Source organism: Myxine glutinosa, chromosome 2 (assembly GCF_964187855.1).
Source record: "Myxine glutinosa chromosome 2, kmMyxGlut1.1, whole genome shotgun sequence".
Classification (NCBI taxonomy): Eukaryota; Metazoa; Chordata; class Myxini; order Myxiniformes; family Myxinidae; genus Myxine; species Myxine glutinosa.
Window position 1 is genome coordinate 90,600,663 of NC_136262.1, and position 18,216 is coordinate 90,618,878.

Below are 18,216 nucleotides of genomic sequence, written 5' to 3' on the forward strand. Positions count from 1 at the left end.
CCGTTGGATTTGCTTTCCAGGAGACGAAGGCAAGTTGTTTCTGGGCAACAGCCTCACCACAAGATTCCGTGTACCATGGACGGGAGGAAGGGTATGACAACTGAAGATGAGATGGGATAAATCTGTGCATGAGAGAGAGCAATTTACTTTGGAAGAATTCCCAGGATGAGTTGATGTCAGAGGTGGTAGAGATGGGAGACCAGTCCAGATGATTGATGGCTGCTTGAAGACCATTCCAGTTGGCCTGAGTGAAATGCCAGACTCGTCGACGCTGAGGAGGCTCCCTGAGAATGGTCAGAGAGATGTCCACTTTAACAAGCACATGATCAGACGAGCCGATTGGAGCAGAAGAAGAGCAGCAGACATTTTCAGGGAAGTTAGTCATAACCAAGTCCAGTGGAGAAGATGCTCCGTTGACTGAGATCCGGGTCGGGAAATTGACAGATTGTGTCAGTCCCAGTGAGTCGCAGAAGTCCTTTGCTGAGGAGCCATGGCTGGTGAGAGAGGTACCCACACCCAGCCAACTGGCATGGTGACAATTGAAATCACCACATATGAGGAAGAGAGAGTTAGGATGAGTAGACAGAAGTTGGTCCATATTATCAGACAGCGAGATGTAGATGGAGTCATCACTGTTTGGTGGACGGTACAACACACATATGAACAAGAGGTGGGAGCGAAGGGGAAGCCGTAGCCAGAGGTATTCTTGGGGGTGAGGTGGAGAGAGTGCAGTGCAGGGCGAGTGAGGAAGAGAGTTTTTGATAAAGATAGCAACCCCACCTCCAGGACGAGGCTCAGGTCTATCATACCGGAGGAGGGAGTAACCCGGGAGAGATACTAAGGAATCAGAGACATCATGAAGGAGGAAAGTTTCTGTTAAGCAGATCACGTCTGGTTTGACAGAAGCAACCTGTATGGAGAGATCAGTTGAGTTTGAACGAAGGCCCCGGATGTTTGAGGTCCATACCGTTAATGAAGAGGAAGGGGGAGCATCGGATACAGAACAGGAGGGAGGAGGGGTAGGGTAAGATGTGGAAGAGGTGGAAGAGGTAAGGAGAGCTGTTGAAGGTGTGTCAGAGATTTCTGAATAGCTCGGAGAAAGGGAAGGATGGGGCGGACAAAAGGTTTGATGGTGATTGGGTGAGGCACAATGAGATGTTATTTGAGGAGGGGGAAGAGCGAGGCAGAAGGTTGGGGGAGATGGAGGTGAGAGTTGGAAGGGGGAAGAAGCGGGGAGGATGCTTTGAGGAGGGGAGTGAGAGGGGGGAAATTGAGAAGAAATGAGGGTGGGGAGATTTGAAGGGGAGGGGCGAGGGGGGAGTTTAGGAGGGGAGGGATTTGAAAGGGATGGGATATGGGGGAGATTTGGAGGGGAGGGGAGAGGGGGGAGTCTATGAGGGGAGGGGCGAGGGGGAGTCTTGGAGGGGAGGGGTGTGGGGGGAGTTTCGGAGAGAAGGGGCAAGGGGGAAGATTTGGAGGGGAGGGGTGAGATTGGATTTTAGAAAGTGTACGATTAATGGGAAACGAACATTTATTGCAAAATGAGTTTCTTGTGACCTTCGAGTCAAAAATACGTTTAAGGACGCTGGAGGGAGGATGGAGTGCAGGAGAGTTTAGGGAATGTAGAAAAGAGGCACTGAAGGAGATGGATTTTTTTGGGGGGATGAATAGATTTGGTGAGCAAGTCGAAAGCAGCCTTTTAAAGAAGAAGAAGAAAAAGGTGTTATAATATACGACGGAATACAGAACTTGAGGGGAAAGTGTAAACATTTTAAGGTTAATAACAGTGAACGTTAACAGTGAACAGTAATAACAGTAATAACTGTTATTACAGTAACAGTAATAACAGTGAACGTCGTTCGTGAACGAATAAACGAATGAGAACAAAGAATAAGAACAGAGAAGGAAATGTTTTTTTTTTTAGTTGATTTTAAACAAGGAAGTAGGCTATGGGGTGAAAAGACTGGGAAAAGCAGAGAACGAAAGTTATTGGAGCACAAACGATGGACCTCTGAGAGGAAAACGAAGCCTCAAGGTTGGACACTGTACAAGGCCTCAAAAGACACGACACGATTTAACACGATTTTCTATACAGGTATGAAAGATTTGCACCGAAAATCTTCCTCGGGACACACGATATGTACAACACCATAAAATAAATACAGTTATAACGAAAATACAAAAGGGAACAATTATTTAACTTCGATTTCGATGGAGAGTGTGGACAGCTGCGAATAAACGAAAACCTCGCCGGCAAGACCGGAAGCGGAGCCAAATTTATTTATTTGGTCGTGTTGTGATACTTTGACATTTAAAATGTTGAAGAAATGATGGATTTGGTAATATAACTTTTGTAAAAGACGATTGACTTGAATTTGGCCCAATTAGCATAGACCGAGCCTCATGTTTCAACACTGATCATAAAGGAGTGATAATGGAGGAGGGTATGGCATTTTGACAGATTTTCTTTGTAACCGTCAACTCTGCTGTTTGTAGGAACTTCCCAGACTATTACTATTCAAGATTATTTGAAGTTCCTGACGAGAGAGGGAAATCTCGAGCCTCATTGCACCTTCTTACCTTGGACACAGTCATGCTTTGTGGCTTACCCAAAGGTGGAGGAGATGGAGGAGGCCAACCCATTGGAGCCTGTGATTTACAGTCATCCAAGTCCCAGCTGCAGTGGCTTGAGGAACAGCTAGCACATTCCAAGTATGTATTTTTTATATATATCTATATTCTTTTTATGTTTACCTCATGGATATTTATTGTTAAAGCTCATTTCCTTGCTTCGAGTGTAGTACACAAGTGGATATTTTTTAATTGCTGGGGCTCATTATTATCATTATCCCCACACTTTAAAAAAAAAAATGGGGGGAGAGGGAGAGCTAATCTGGGCTATATGGCAGAGTGGCCAGACGGAAGCCTCTCCTCAGTGAAAGACACATGTAAGCCCGCTTGGAGTTTGCAAAAAAGCACCTAAAGGACTCTCAGACTGTGAGAAACAAGATTCTGTGGACTTTCATGTGACTTTCACTGAGGAGAGGCTTCCGTCTGGCCACTCTGCCACAAAGCCCAGATCGGTGGAGTGTTGCAGTGATGGTTGTCCTGGAAGTTTCTCCCATCTCCACACAGGATCTCTGGAGCTCAGCCAGAGTGACCATCGGGTTCTTGGTCACCTCTCTTACCAAGGCCCTTCTCCCCCGATTGCTCAGTTTGGCCGGGCGGCCAGATCTAGGAGTCCTGGTTGTTCCAAACTTCTTCCATTTAAGAATTATGGAGGCCACTGTGCTCATGGGAACCTTCAATGCAGCAGAGATTTTTTTTTGTAGGCTTCCCCAGATCTGTGCCTCGACACAATCCTGTCTCTGACCTCTGCAGGCAGTTCCTTCGACCTCATGGCTTGGTTTTTGCTCTGATATGCATTGTCAGCTGTGAGACCTTATATAGACAGGTGTGTGCCTTTCCAAATCTTGTCCAATCAATTGAATTTACCACAGGTGGACTCCAATCAAGGTGTAGAAACATCTCAAAGATGATCAAGAGAAAGGGGAGGCACCTGAGCTAAATTTCAAGTGTCGTAGCAAAGGGTATGAATACTTATGCCAATGTGATATTTCAGTTTTTTCTTTTTAATAAATTTGCAAAACTTTCTAAAATCCTGTTTTCTCTTTGTCATTATGGGGTATTGAGTGTAGATCGATGAGGGAAAAAATGAATTTAAACGATTTCAGCAAAAGGCTGCAACATAACAAAATGTGAAAAAAGTAAAGGGGGTCTGAATACTTTCTGAATGCACTGTATAACGATTTGTTGTCAACAACACAAATTTAATTATTGTATTGTTTACACGTGTGCCTGTTATTAAAGAGATTATTAAGAGGTTTACACAGGTTTATGATAAACACTTCTGTGTTCAGGCCTCATGTGACAATCTTGCTCACACACTGCCGTGATCGAATAATATGTATTGTGAAGATTATGTGTTGAGGTCATATGTATGCAAGCTAACGACTGAAACGGTATATTCCCTTGGTACGTTTCTCTCCTACCTCTAATCCTCCCCGGTTCGGTGCAATCAGTACGTTCTTTTTTTAAAACTTTTATCCACCATGGTACGAAGATTGGCACGGTATGCCTGCCAGAGCACTTATGGCGACTTCACTCACCATAATCGAGACAGCTCTGGAAAGGACCATGTAGGACGTATTGCACCTCTGGATTTATTATAACACCACCATGTTCATGCTCCCCCACCTGCAATCCTCCCCATCTGTTGTGCAGAGGTTACACGGGCTCAACTACTGATGTTAATTACTCGGTTTTTATTTATTTTATTTTGCATTCCCACGTCATGAAAACAAACTTTTCGTGAAAGTGATCTGTCCCTGGGCTAATACAATATTTTCGATTCTGACTTCAATACATATTGCATTAAATTTCCCCGGACAATGCTGGGTACTTCAGCTAGCGTAGTATAAATGTACGAGGTGTGTGTGTGTGTGTGTGCGTGTGTGTGTGTGTGTGTGTGTGTGTGTGTGTGTGTGTGTGTGTGTGTGTGTGTGTGTGTGTGTGTGTGTGTGTGTGTCATGTTTTTTGTGGAGTTATACTGGAGCTTTCTGATGTGGAACGTGATACACCAAAATGATTGCCATGATCTCCTGAGTTGTTTGGCTAATTAACTACAAATAATCCAGAAGCATTCCCATGTATTAAACGTTTGCCATGTTAAGGTGTATAGAGCAGCTTAATACGTCCTTCCACGGCATGGCATTCTAATTACAAAATAAATAATAAAAATAATGATAACATTGTAACTAAGCATGTCATAATAATAATAGTATCATTTGGCAATAATAATAATAATGAATGTGTAATCCTCGCCCTGTCCCAAGCACATCTGGGCTTGGTGTAAGGCAAGCTAATGCTCAAGTAGTACAACAGGAGGTATACTCCAAGGCCATGAAGCCAAAGGAAAATTTGGTCGAATGGACAAACGGGCCACGAGTTCACTAAACTTGGTAGTTAGCATCACCATATCTATATATATATATATATATATATATATATATATATATATATATATATATATATATATATATATATATATATATATATACGTATATATATATATATATATATATATATATATATATATATATATATATATACACATATTGTTATGGATTTGAGAATTGTGTTTTTTTGTATTGTGGTAAAATATCACCCTCCTTCCTCCATTTGTTGTGTATAAAGGTCAAAGGTCGTTCCCGTTAGTTATTCCATATACCACACGTAGCCAATCACAGATTTCCTCCTTGTTCAGTAGTTATCTCCTTATTATGTGTATTAGATTAAGGCTGTGTCTTCCATTAATTAACACTCCATTGCACCGAATTCAAACTAAGGTAGAATCCCTTTTCAAATTCCCCAAAGCCTCCATTCCCTTCACATTCCCCTTTCGTCAATTGCCAACTGCATTGAGCGGTTTGCTGCATTCTGCCGCTGCTGTGAGGTTGTGGTTTTTCGCGGCAAGACTCCATTAGCCACGAGGTCATCTCGGAGCGGAAGGTGGGAGGAGTCAGCCCAGCGCCAGGAACAAGGCGTGGCCTTGCCAACGCCTCCTCTGGGGGCGGGATCGGTGGGCCCTCGCGGCCAATCAGGGCTGAGGCGAGCTCGCCGATGGGCGTGTCCTGGAGGCCGCTGGCTTGATCGCCCGAGGGGGCAATAAAAGCGTGCGCGGAAGCCTTTGGGAGGGAGCTCAGACAGGGAGAGAGAGAGACGCGGCAGAAGCGGTACCACGCAGCTTTGACTCCACCAGGCAGCTTTGACTCCACCAGGCAGCTTTGACTCCACCAGGCAGCTTTGACTCCACCAGGCAGCTTTGACTCCACCAGGCCGCTTTGACTCCACCAGGCAGCGTTGGCTCCACCAGGCAGCTTCGACCCGTTACCCCGCAGGAACCAGGATCGGTGGCATCGGTGGCCGTCGAGGTCCAGCCCGGCGTCCCGTGCGGGATCAAGCCCGAACCATCTGCCCCAGCTGAACCTTCCTCTCTCCTTCCAGTCCTTCATTCCTGCCATTCCATCCTTCTGTGTACGTGAGTTTGTTCTGTGTTGTCCTGGGGTTTAAGTAAGACTGTCAATAGGTAAGCTAGCATTTGCACTGTGTTTCTTCTTCTTCTGTATTTTATTTTATTATCTTTCCTCCTCCTTGGTTACTTTTCATCGTGTACATAATAAGTAGTAATAAATTATATTCGTATTTCCTACCTTTTGTCTTCTTCTTCTTCTTCTTCTTCACATCCGTCGTCTTTGTCTTTTCCCCATTGAATACCTGTGGCACGATTTGGCCAACGTTCAGGATTGGGTTAGTCTCTGCTAATGGCTCGAACTTCGGGTTGCTAAAACCGCTCGGCAACTAGTCCATCTAAAACCGGGGTTCGAGCGGTACTTGTCTCCCTGTTCTGCGGAGGGACGGATAAAGGTATTCGGGATAAACCCTGGACCCATAACCCTGATCCGTTCCATCCCGTGGGAGGGCGTTACAAGTACCAGGACCGGGGAGACGGCCAGCTTAACAGGACAAGGGGCTAATCACCCCTTGCTAACGGGAGAGCCGTCCCCCGTATCTGTAACATTTGGTGTCGGGAGCGAGATTCGGACCTGAAGCGCTTAGCGCGCTCAAATTACGAGTGGCCCAAAAATTGTATTTTATAACATCCGAAATTTAAAATCGTGCCATGGATGGTCAAGGCGACAGGATGCCGGTGGGGGAATTAGAGGGTGTAGAGTCGACCCAGGACCTCGGGGAAATGTATGTGGGAGAAAGGGAGGAGGAGAACAATGAGGAGGTGGTTGAGGCGGTATCAGGTGCACAAAATGGCGGCGCTTCGCACGTGGTTGCGGCAGCTGAGCCCGAGATGCCAATGAATTTGGACCTGTTTATGAAACAGATGATGGCCTTTATGGTAAAAACAGACGATAATTTCAAAGGGATGGAAAACAGAATGAGGGGCCAAATGAGGGACAAAGCGAGGGGTACCAGCGAACAGTTGGGAAATAAATTTGAGGGTTTAGACAAGAAATTTGAGGGTAAATTTGAGGGGTTGGACAATAAATTTGAGGATGTGGACAATAAATTTGAGGGGTTAGACAACGGGATAAAAGGGGTGAAGAATGGGTTAACGGGGCTAGGAGCCAGGATGGAAGACAAATTGTGGGAAAGAGGGGAGCAATCCGCCCGGGAAATCAAACGGATGGGGAACCAGATAGAGGAGGTGAAAATTGGGTTGGAAGGTAAGATGGATGCTCAGAGGGATGAATTGGAACAGATGAGGGCGGCATCTACTAAAGAAATGGAGGAAATGGGGGAGGAGATAAGACGAGGTGTAAGCAAGGATGTCTCGGGGGTACGCGAGGACGTAAAGCGAGGTAAGGAGCGTATGGAGAAAGAGGTGAGAAGGGGGACGGCAAAGTTACAAGGGGGCATAGAGGAGTTGACGCAGGAGGTGGAACAGCTGACGTTGGGACAAAAGGAACTAGTGGAGCAGGTGGAAAAGAACACTGCGGTACTAGGAGGGTTGAAAGCGACACAAAAAGAACTCAAAAATGAACTCATAGCGACAAAGAGGGAATGTCAGATGGTACGTGAGGGACTGACAACGAGGTTGGACGAGGTGACGGAGGCAATGGAGACGAAGGACCGGGAGGTGAGGACGCACATAGAAACGGTCAAGGTGGCCTTAGAGGACGAAATTGAAGAGACGCACCGGGAAATAAAAGAGGTGAAGCAAAAGTTAGAGGAAGTGGAAGAGGGAGTGAGTGAAATTAAGAAGAGACGGAGGGAAACTAAGAAAGAGATAAAGGAGGAAGTGATGGAATATGTGCAAGGTCGGTGCTCAAATCGTGATGGTGTGCTTGCTAACCAAATAAAGAGTTTGCAGGTGGCGAAGGAGGTGCGGAGACGAGGTGCCAAGGTGAGTGGCGATATACTCGGAAATGTATATGGTGTGAGGGGAGATTCAGTCGGCTTGGGGGTTGGTTTGGACCCGGGTGTTCGTGAGAGGCCGCTGGTAAAGTGTGCGACAGGTGCAGGGTGTGAAGGAGGAGGTGTGCGAGAATGTCCGACTATGGGGTGTGTGAGGAAAAAGTGCGCGCCGAGGAGTGAGTGTGCTGTCGAGAGTGAGTTGGTCGTAGCGCGTGTGCGGGGGGGCACATGGAAGCGCGGGATGGGGAGTGTTACAAGGAATGTGACGGGAGAGTGCACACCTGTGGTGAGTGTTGCGGAGGGTGTGACGGGAGAGTGTGCACGAGAAAGGTGTGTAGCGGCGGAGTGCATGATAACAGAGTGCGCTGTCAAGAGTAAGGGTGAATGCGCGACCGAGTGTGGTGGTGAAAGTGGTGAGAGTGACACGGAGCGTGAGTTGGTTGTGGCAGGTGAGAAAGAATGTACACCTGGAATGGAAGGATGCACACCTGAGATGGTCGAGCGCGTGTGGGAATGCACACTTGAGTTAGTAGTCAAGCACGTGATTGGGTGTGCAAGTGAGTGCACACCCGTGGTTGTCACAGAGGAGGTGACCGAGGAGGGGGCGCGAAGAGGTGTGTTGGTGAGGTGTGTGAACGACGAGTGTGTGCTAAGGTGTGCGGTGGTCAGAGGAGTGACGAAGTCTATGAGTGAACCTGGAGGGTGTGTCAGGGAAGGTGCAATGACAAAGAGCATGGAGACAGCTGGATGTGTGATCAAAGAACGGGCTGCGGGGTGTAAGCATGCAAGTGGAGCATCGACGCTAACCGGGTTAGCGGTTAGATCGACCTGTAGCCGAAGCGGGCCCTCGGTTCGTGCCGGGCGTTGTGCGCCGCGGGAACCAGCGGGGATCGTAACCATGGCGGTTTGGAAAGAACGGCCGTACGCGATCCATGCCGGGCCGTGCGCTGAACGGCCGCGTCCGTGCTCCACTAAGCGGAGCGGGCGGCCCGGTTCAAGGACACCGAGGGAGGGTCGTCATGGCGACCCCTTTTTGTTGTGGCGTTCCGGCAGGGCGAGATCGGGTCATCAGGCGGGAGACCGGACGGCTCCGCGCCGAGGTGGACCTTGGGATCTCGGCCCGAGTAAACCTCCTTCCCTGCACCGCATGCCGGACGGATCCAACCGCCGGCAACGAACCACCCGAATTCATTGCTCGGCTTTGCGAAGCCGAGCTTTGGAAACGAATTGGCGCACCGAGAGGCTCCAGTGAGTAGACTGTGATGATGATCGTGTTTTGGACCCGAAATTGAGATAGAAAAAATTTGATGATTGGCAGATGATTGGCAAATTTTTGATTGGCTGAAATTGGATGGGCCAAATTGGTAGTGGAAGATACCCGATGTAGTGGGGTGGAAACTTTGCCATCTCTCACAGCGGGGGCAAAGGAGCAATAGTTTTATGGGGTTTATGGCAGTGAAAACTAGCCCGGGAGGGTTAGGATAAAGTGTGTAGGGATCTAGAGAAGATGACCATAGGTAACGGTAAGGTTAAGTAGCGACTTTGAACAGGTAGTGGGGACATAGAGAGGGTAGTTGGATGATAATGATGAGGGAGCGCAATAATATAAGGGGTGACGGGGAAGCGCGAGTCTTAGCAGGGCACCAGGTAGGTCAGATGATGCTGTGTGTGTGTTTAAAAGTGTACTCAGGAGTGTATTGTGAGAAGGTGATTGTGAGTTGTATTGAGCGTGGAAGTGTATGGAGCAGTGAGTCAGGAACAATTGTGATTGCACAGGTGTGCAACTGAACAGGTCTATGGAGCAGTGTATAGGTGAGTAATCGTGATTGTGTGTTGTGTTGACCAAAGGGTCCAGGGAGGAAGGAGGGTGCAGGAAGCACCAGGTGTGATGGCACAGGTGTGCAACTACAGGTATGGAGAATGGTTGTGTGGAATACATGGAGTCTGGAATATATGGAGTATGGTATGGATGGTGTGGAGTGAGTATGGTGGAAACTGTGGAGTGGAGTGGATGGTGTGAAGGTGTGAATGGGGGAAAAGTGGACCCCCATCACGAATACCCGGGGAGGGTAGTTTAAGCATTAGGTAGAGGGTATAGGTAAATTGTGGTTGGATATTGGCATCTGTGGTGCGTGTGGAAGAATGGTGTTTGGATGGGTGCATTAGTGACGTGGAAATGGCTGGGCGTGTGGCCTGTTAGTGTGTGTAGTTGGTTGAGCACTCCACCACTGTGAGGATGTTGGCCAGGTGAGGCCGCAGGTGGGCTCTGGGGGCCGTTAGAGTTGTGGATGGGGCCCGAGGATCCGGAGGACGGACCCGGGTAGCCCAGTGCCAGAGGGCACTGAGTGGGGGGAGCGCCACAGGGCCTTCCCCAGGTAGATAGGTTAGGATAAGGAGCAGGTAAGCTCGGAGGCAACTGCAGTGGTGGAGGTGTGCAGGTGGGTAGACCTGCTGGGAGAGCCACACGACCCAGTCCTGAAATTGTGCAAAGGCACAGGGAGTTGAATCGGGGGAGTGAGACCCCAAATTGATGAAGCACCACAGTTTGGTCAATGGGAATTTGGTTCTTAAAACCGCATAGAGTAAGATGGCCAATGGTTTGGCAGGAAAAGACCCCGGGTAGTGTAAAGTGTGTTAATGTCATTTAGGAAGTAGTTAGGTTTGAAATCTCCTCGCACCATCTACATCCACTCACCTGAGGTGACGACGTGCCTCCACACCATGCCATGTTTTATTATTTTTGTGCAAATGTTTGGAATGTGAGACGCATCATGACGTGGGTGTGACATCGTGCTTTGTTGTTCCATCTCTCCCTCCTTATGAGGATTGATGATGAGTTTGGTGATGGCAAATTTTGGTTAGAGGGATTGTGGGGACGAATTTGGTATAGGGGAAATATGGGGAAGACGTGACGGTAGCGACGGATTTGTAATGCGTAAATTTTGTACATATGGGGTAAGGGCAAGGGTAGAGTAGGTAACAGGGGGGGTGACGTACGGTAGGGACGAGCTTTCTCACTTCACTCTCCGTACGCACCTCGTCTTGCATTGCCTTGTTTGATGTGTACCCTTGTGACCTTACCCCTCGCTCACCTGTCTTTCCCCCCCCCCCTCCCCCCTTGACTCCCACCCGAGGACTGTGCGCCGGGGGGAGCGTGCGGGAGTCCGCCATTGTGTGCCCGAAACTCCCGCAACCAGCTGTCTGCATCGATGCACCACGTATGGACCACATGTCTGTGGCTGAGCATCACTGATGGACCCCATGGGTTGGGGCGTGGCCCCTCTGCTGGAACCGGCCATGATGGCCCGAGATCTTGCTGGCGGACCTCGGCAACGTGGCACCTCTGCCACACAGGTGAACCACACATAGTCGGCCCTGTGGGCCATTAAAAAAAAATGGACACGGTTGTGCACTTTTATTATGTCCAAATAGGCCGCCAGCAAGAAGACGAAGAAGACAACTGGAAGAACCATGGCCAGCAGAGGGAGCCGAAGAGGAAGACCAGCACCAGGGGTTTGTTGGGTTCTTTTTATTAATGAACTGTGTTGACTGTGCACCAATTGGTGCTTGATGGTGCGTTTTGGTGCTTTGGTGCTTCTGGTGCGTCGATGCAGCACAGGCTGTCTCCCCCCCCCCCCCCCCCCCCAAAAGAACAATCACAGGTCCTGGGTTGCGTTTTGTAAATACAAGTAGCGTCACTGTAAATAATGCTCCCCCATCGTTCATGTTGTAGTTTGAAGACAATTCCGCAATTCGGTTAGCTGTGGGCGTGAGTCTGTTAGGCAGGGTGCAATGGAGCAGTGGGACATATTTATTTGTGTTTTAAAACTGTCACACTCAGGGTCAGGTTAAATGTAGAGGGAACTACACCTACGTGCCACACTAAAGGTAAAAGGTTAATAGGCCCGGGTTGTGCCGAAGAGGAGGAGGGTGCAGTGTTATGGATTTGAGAATTGTGTTTTTTTGTATTGTGGTAAAATATCACCCTCCTTCCTCCATTTGTTGTGTATAAAGGTCAAAGGTCGTTCCCGTTAGTTATTCCATATACCACATGTAGCCAATCATAGATTTCCTCCTTGTTCAGTAGTTATCTCCTTATTATGTGTATTAGATTAAGGCTGTGTCTTCCATTAATTAACACTCCATTGCACCGAATTCAAACTAAGGTAGAATCCCTTTTCAAATTCCCCAAAGCCTCCATTCCCTTCACATTCCCCTTTCGTCAATTGCCAACTGCATTGAGCGGTTTGCTGCATTCTGCCGCTGCTGTGGGGTTGTGGTTTTTCGCGGCAAGACTCCATTAGCCACGGGGTCATCTCGGAGCGGAAGGTGGGAGGAGTCAGCCCAGCGCCAGGAACAAGGCGTGGCCTTGCCAACGCCTCCTCTGGGGGCGGGATCGGTGGGCCCTCGCGGCCAATCAGGGCCGAGGCGAGCTCGCCGATGGTTGTGTCCTGGAGGCCGGCGGCTTGATCGCCCGAGGGGGCAATAAAAGCGCGCGCGGAAGCCTTTGGGAGGGAGCTCAGACAGGGAGAGAGAGAGAGACGCGGCAGAGAGAGAGAAGCCGTACCACGCAGCTTTGACTCCACCAGGCAGCTTTGACTCCACCAGGCAGCTTTGACTCCACCAGGCCGCTTTGACTCCACCAGGCAGCGTTGGCTCCACCAGGCAGCTTCGACCCGTTACCCCGCGGGAACCAGGATCGGTGGCATCGGTGGCCGTCGAGGTACAGCCCGGCGTCCCGTGCGGGATCAAGCCCGAACCATCTGCCCCAGCTGAACCTTCCTCTCTCCTTCCAGTCCTTCATTCCTGCCATTCCATCCTTCTGTGTACATGAGTTTGTTCTGTGTTGTCCTGGGGTTTAAGTAAGACTGTCAATAGGTAAGCTAGTATTTGCACTGTGTTTCTTCTTCTTCTGTATTTTATTTTATTATCTTTCCTCCTCCTTGGTTACTTTTCATCATGTACATAATAAGTAGTAATAAATTATATTCGTATTTCCTACCTTTTGTCTTCTTCTTCTTCTTCACATCCGTCGTCTTTGTCTTTTCCCCATTGAATACCTGTGGCACGATTTGGCCAACGTTCAGGATCGGGTTAGTCTCTGCAAATGGCTCGAACTTCGGGTTGCTAAAACCGCTCGGCAACTAGTCCATCTAAAACCGGGGTTCGAGCGGTACTTGTCTCCCTGTTCTGCGGAGGGACGGATAAAGGTATTCGGGATAAACCCTGGACCCATAACCCTGATCCGTTCCATCCCGCGGGAGGGCGTTACAAGTACCAGGACCGGGGAGATGGCCAGCTTAACAGGACAAGGGCCTAATCACCCCTTGCTAACGGGAGAGCCGTCCCCCGTATCCGTAACAATATATATAATTTTTTTTTTGTTTTTTTTTTTGTTAAGAAACGAAGTAAATTACTGCATGGGACTAGTGTGAAAAAATTCTGACTCAACCCGGGACTCAAACCATTGAACCTCATCACTTATACAGTGACAGCCTACTGAGCTATTGAGTCTCTGGGATATCCTCAGATATATACACACACACACACACACACACACACAGTCACACATGTTTTATGGGCTGTATAATTTGGTAAATATAGCAATTGTGATTTGAACACTTGTGACCATATTCTATGAATCCTTCCTTGGTGAACATGATGATGTTCATAGCAAACAAGACTCTAATGTGTATTTCGACAAGTAATACAGCTTGTTTTACACTCGCCAGAGGAGAGGATATTGCACTTGGGTTCGTTTGTTTCTTGTGAAATCGAAGATTCGCAAGGATATTGGTTAGTCTGCTCTGTTATTCTGTCCATCTATTTCCTTGTCTGGTTGTTTGTCAATCGCCTACAGGTCACATTTTACTCTCACCTTCACGAAAGTTAACCACCTCTTAGATGTAGTGACGAGCAAGAAACCTATTGATTCTGAGGTAAAAAGGCAAAAGTCCACAAATCATCAATTTTCATCAGATTAACTTGATAGCTATATAGAGTATATAAAACCAAAAACACGGACGGACTGTGTAGCCTCGGTCGACCCACATGAGTATGTCTATTAATTACGTACTGCTTGAACGCGAGTTGGACTGTGAGTGCCGTCTATTTTTTTTTTTTTTTTTGTATACAAGATCGAGGCTCGTGAAAGAGCTAACATTAATCACACAAAAAGTCAAACCGACACATAAAACACAAAATAATGGGAGCGGTAGACAAGATAGGGAGAGAGGTGGAAGTACACAAACGCAACATTTGAGAGCAGGGACATCGAGAGAACTGTGGGAGGGAAAGGGCTTGGGGGGAGGTGGGAGAGGTATAAAACACATGTGAACACTGCAAGGACTTCCAGGAAAGAAGTTGGAATTTCAAAAAAGTGTATCTGGGGTGAATTAGCAGGGGTAGAAAAGATCAAGGTTTTGGATGGGGGAAGATAAGAGATGGTGGTGAACAGCTGTTTTAAAGACCTGGAGGGAGGAGTGGGATTGAAGGGTGTGGGGGAGTTTGTTCCAGAGGCAGGAGAAAAGGGGAATGAAAGAGTGAAGGTGAGCAGAGAACCTAGATTTCGGCAGTTTAACCATAAGAGGCTTGCTGGCAGATCTTGTGCGACCTGTAGGAATATTTGGGGGAAAGAGCACAGAGAGAGCTGGGGGAGCAAGGCTGGAGAGGAGTTGGTAGAAGACAGAAAGACCACCAACCTGCCTGTGGTGAGTGAGTGAAAGGCCCTCTGAGTTAGCTTCATCGCAGGAGATTCCAATGATTCTGAAAGCTTTGGTTTCAACAGCGTGAAGCCGAGCTCGGTGTGAGGCAGGAGCACCGGCCCAGAGGGGGGAACAGTATTCCATTGAGCTGTGGATGAAAGCCTTGTATGTGGTGAGGTATACCCCCTCCCCTCCCCTCACCCTCCCCCTCCCCTTCCACCAATCCTCTCCCCCTCGCCTTCCCCCCTCCCCTCCCCTTTAAGATATAAATTAATTACATACAGCCACGTGAAAAAGTAAGTACACCCCATGTAACGTTTTGACTTTTTCAACATATTTCAACATACAGCTATTTGATCTTCATTTCAACAATATTCATAGATAAAGGTGATATAATATAACAAATATCATGAAACATTTACAGTTTGGAGTCCATTGTATAATTTAAATAAACATAAATGCAAATTTCACATGTGGAAAAAGTAAGTACACCCCTACATTTATCACTACTTCAAATACCTAAAATTAGAATCAGGTGCACCAGCTCAGGTGCAAATGATTAGAACATCATTAGAGAGGATCTTGGAGGAACCTGTCTTATTTAAACCTCAGACATTTAGTTTGGTTTCCTCTTTGTTGTTGAAGTGTGCGGCATCACCATGCCTAGATCAAAAGAGCTCTCTGAGGCTTTCAGAAAGAAGGTTATAGATGCCTACGAGTCTGGGAAGGGATCTAAAAAGATCTCCAAACAATTTGAAATCAATCATTCGACTGTCCGGAAGATCATCTACAAGTGGAGAAGATTCCAAACAACTGCCAACTTGTTCAGGCCAGGCCACCCCAGCAAGTTCAGCCCGAGAGCAGACCGCAAGATGCTGAAAGAAGTCTCTAAGAACCCCAGAATGTCATCACGGGACCGACAGGCAGCTCTTGCCACTGTTGATGTCAAAGTGCACGAGTCTACCATTAGAAAGAGGCTGCACAAATTTGATCGACATGGGAGGTGTGCCAGGAGGAAACCTTTGCTGCCCAGAAAGAACATCAGGGCAAGACTAAAGTTTGCCAATGAACACCTAGGCAAAGACCAGCACTTCTGGAACAATGTGCTCTGGACAGATGAGTCAAAGGTAGAGCTATTTGGCCACAGTACCAGAAGACTTGTTTGATGAAAACCAAAGACAGCATTTGACCACAAGAACCTGATAGCAACTGTAAAGCATGGTGGTGGAAATATTATGGTTTGGGGCAGCTTTGCTGCATCAGGGCCTGGGCAGCTCACCATCATAGAATCCACGATGACTTCTTCATTGTACCAGAGGGTGCTTGAGGATAATGTGAGGCCATCTGTCGGAAAGTTGAAGCTCAACCGAAGGTGGACCTTGCAACATGACAATGACCCTAAACATACCAGTAAATCCACCAAGGAATGGCTGAAAAGAAAGAAATGGAGGGTTCTGGAATGGCCAAGTCAAAGCCCGGATCTAAATCCCATCGAGATGTTGTGGGGGGGTTTGAAACGAGCTGTGCATGCAAGAAACCCCTCAAACATCGCACAGCTGAAAGAATTCTGCATGGAGGAGTGGGCAAAAATTTATCCCAGTCGATGTCAGAGACTGGTAGACAGTTATAAGAAACGCCTACTTGAGGTTGTTTCTGCCAAAGGGGGCAATACCATCTATTAGAGCCAAGGGTGCACTTACTTTTTCCACATGCGAAATTTGCATTTATGTTTATTTAAATTATACAATGGACTACAAAATGTAAATGTTTCATGATATTTGTTATATTATATCACCTTTATCTATCAATATTGTTGAAATGAAGATCAAATAGCTATATGTTGAAATATGTTGAAAAAGTCAAAACTTTACATGGGGTGTACTTACTTTTTCACGTGACTGTACTAGTAATAAGCCCATCAAAATAATGGGTTGATGTGCAGCTTCGTGAGTGTGCCAAAGTCTGAAGCCTCGGCATAGTCAGTGTCAAGTGTGCTTTTATCATCTTTATTGATTGGACATCCTAAGGACGTAAATTAACTCGGTTTACTCTGTGTGCGTTGCACATTATGTGCAGGGAATTTCACCACGTGCAACCTTGTATTTATTATTCTAAAAAAAAACAACGCTTCTGTTCACCGCCCTTGAGGCTCAGTTTGCAAGCCACTGTCTGCAATTCCAATAGAAAGACATAATTACTCTTTTATGGAAATGTTTTTCGAGTTTGTTTTATCCTCAAAAATAGACTGTAGTGAACACACATTCGTGTTAAAAGATTGGGCTTTAACACCTATTTTTATGATGGGGGACAGACATCTGTACAAACACACAAACTGACATTGTTTTTATATGGTAGATTATTTGATCTTGACTACATATGTCTATCAATTACGTATTATTGGAACGTGCTTTTTCGATATTTTAGACTCTTTAGACCTTTTAGACCCATTAGACCCCCTAGACCTATAAAACAATTTTAGACCCCTTTTTACCCTTTGACCCTTTACACTCTGACCTGTAACACCATTTGACCAGAGTTGACTACTTGGACTCTAATTGCAAAATTTTGCGACTTGTGATGTGACTGCCTTGACAAAATTGACTTGAGGGCCAGACTTTGGTCTTGGTGGCTGAGGACTTGCAACTGGAGTCTATAATGTCTTGTTGACAATGTTCAGAAAATAATCATTGAATAAACATCAAATTAAAACGGGGTTTAAAATACTTTACTTACAAAATTACAAATTTACTTTAAAAATACAAATACAAATACTTTAAAATAAATGGTAAATTATTTTCAGTCGTGGGCGTGCGCAGTGAGTCCGTCTATTAATTACGTACTATTGGAACGTAACTTAGTATGAGTACTACATGCTTGGTATGCCTTATTATAACTATTTTAATGCTTGTATAAACATTTGGATTTGCTCGATTGGCGTTTTGACAAAATGGCCTCCTGAGCTAACTTGTTGCCAACGTGCCTGTTGTTCACTTAGTGCAACTTACCTGTTGGTGGCTGGACATTACCCTGTGTGGTCTGTGGCAGAGCATGGACCGACTAAGTGTCTGTTATCACTTCTGAGACCTCTGCTCATTCGTTACCAAGTTACTGCATATCTCTCTGGGCATGACCACTGCCTGCAGGTTTGTGATAGGAAATGGATATTTTGGCCAATATTTGGCATTTGTGGATTCTTCCAATTGTCAGATTTCTGCTTATTTTCCATTGGCACAAGTATAAAAATGAAAGGCATTTGTTTGTAGGGGTTAAATCGGGTCGGAACCAACTGACATCACATGATACCTAATTTAATTATCCTTATCAAAGTCTGAACCGACTTGATAAAGTTCCAGTATTAATATTGATATTTGAGAAACACTATACGTATAGTATATGTATATTTACATGTATCCTACAGAATATGTGTTGTTGATTTGTCCTTTACCCCTTAATCCCTCTTCCCCATTTTTTTTTTCCCCATATTACCAGTCTAACATGCCACTCTTTTAACCCCACCTTCCAA

The 18,216-nt window shown here is 46.6% G+C and overlaps 1 protein-coding gene across 5 annotated transcripts in view; it reads left to right on the forward strand.

The window, feature by feature from the left end:
* The window catches only part of ACP5 (acid phosphatase 5, tartrate resistant), a 43,784-nt gene that overhangs the window by 23,975 nt on the left and 1,593 nt on the right, over nucleotides 1-18,216 (forward strand). For all 5 annotated transcript variants that reach the window (XM_078771224.1, XM_068107782.2, XM_078771225.1 and 2 more), the window contains 2 exons: nucleotides 2,497-2,712; nucleotides 17,689-17,836. In XM_078771224.1, the coding sequence (XP_078627350.1) occupies nucleotides 2,497-2,712; nucleotides 17,689-17,836 (364 nt within the window). The remainder of the gene's footprint in view (nucleotides 1-2,496; nucleotides 2,713-17,688; nucleotides 17,837-18,216) is intronic.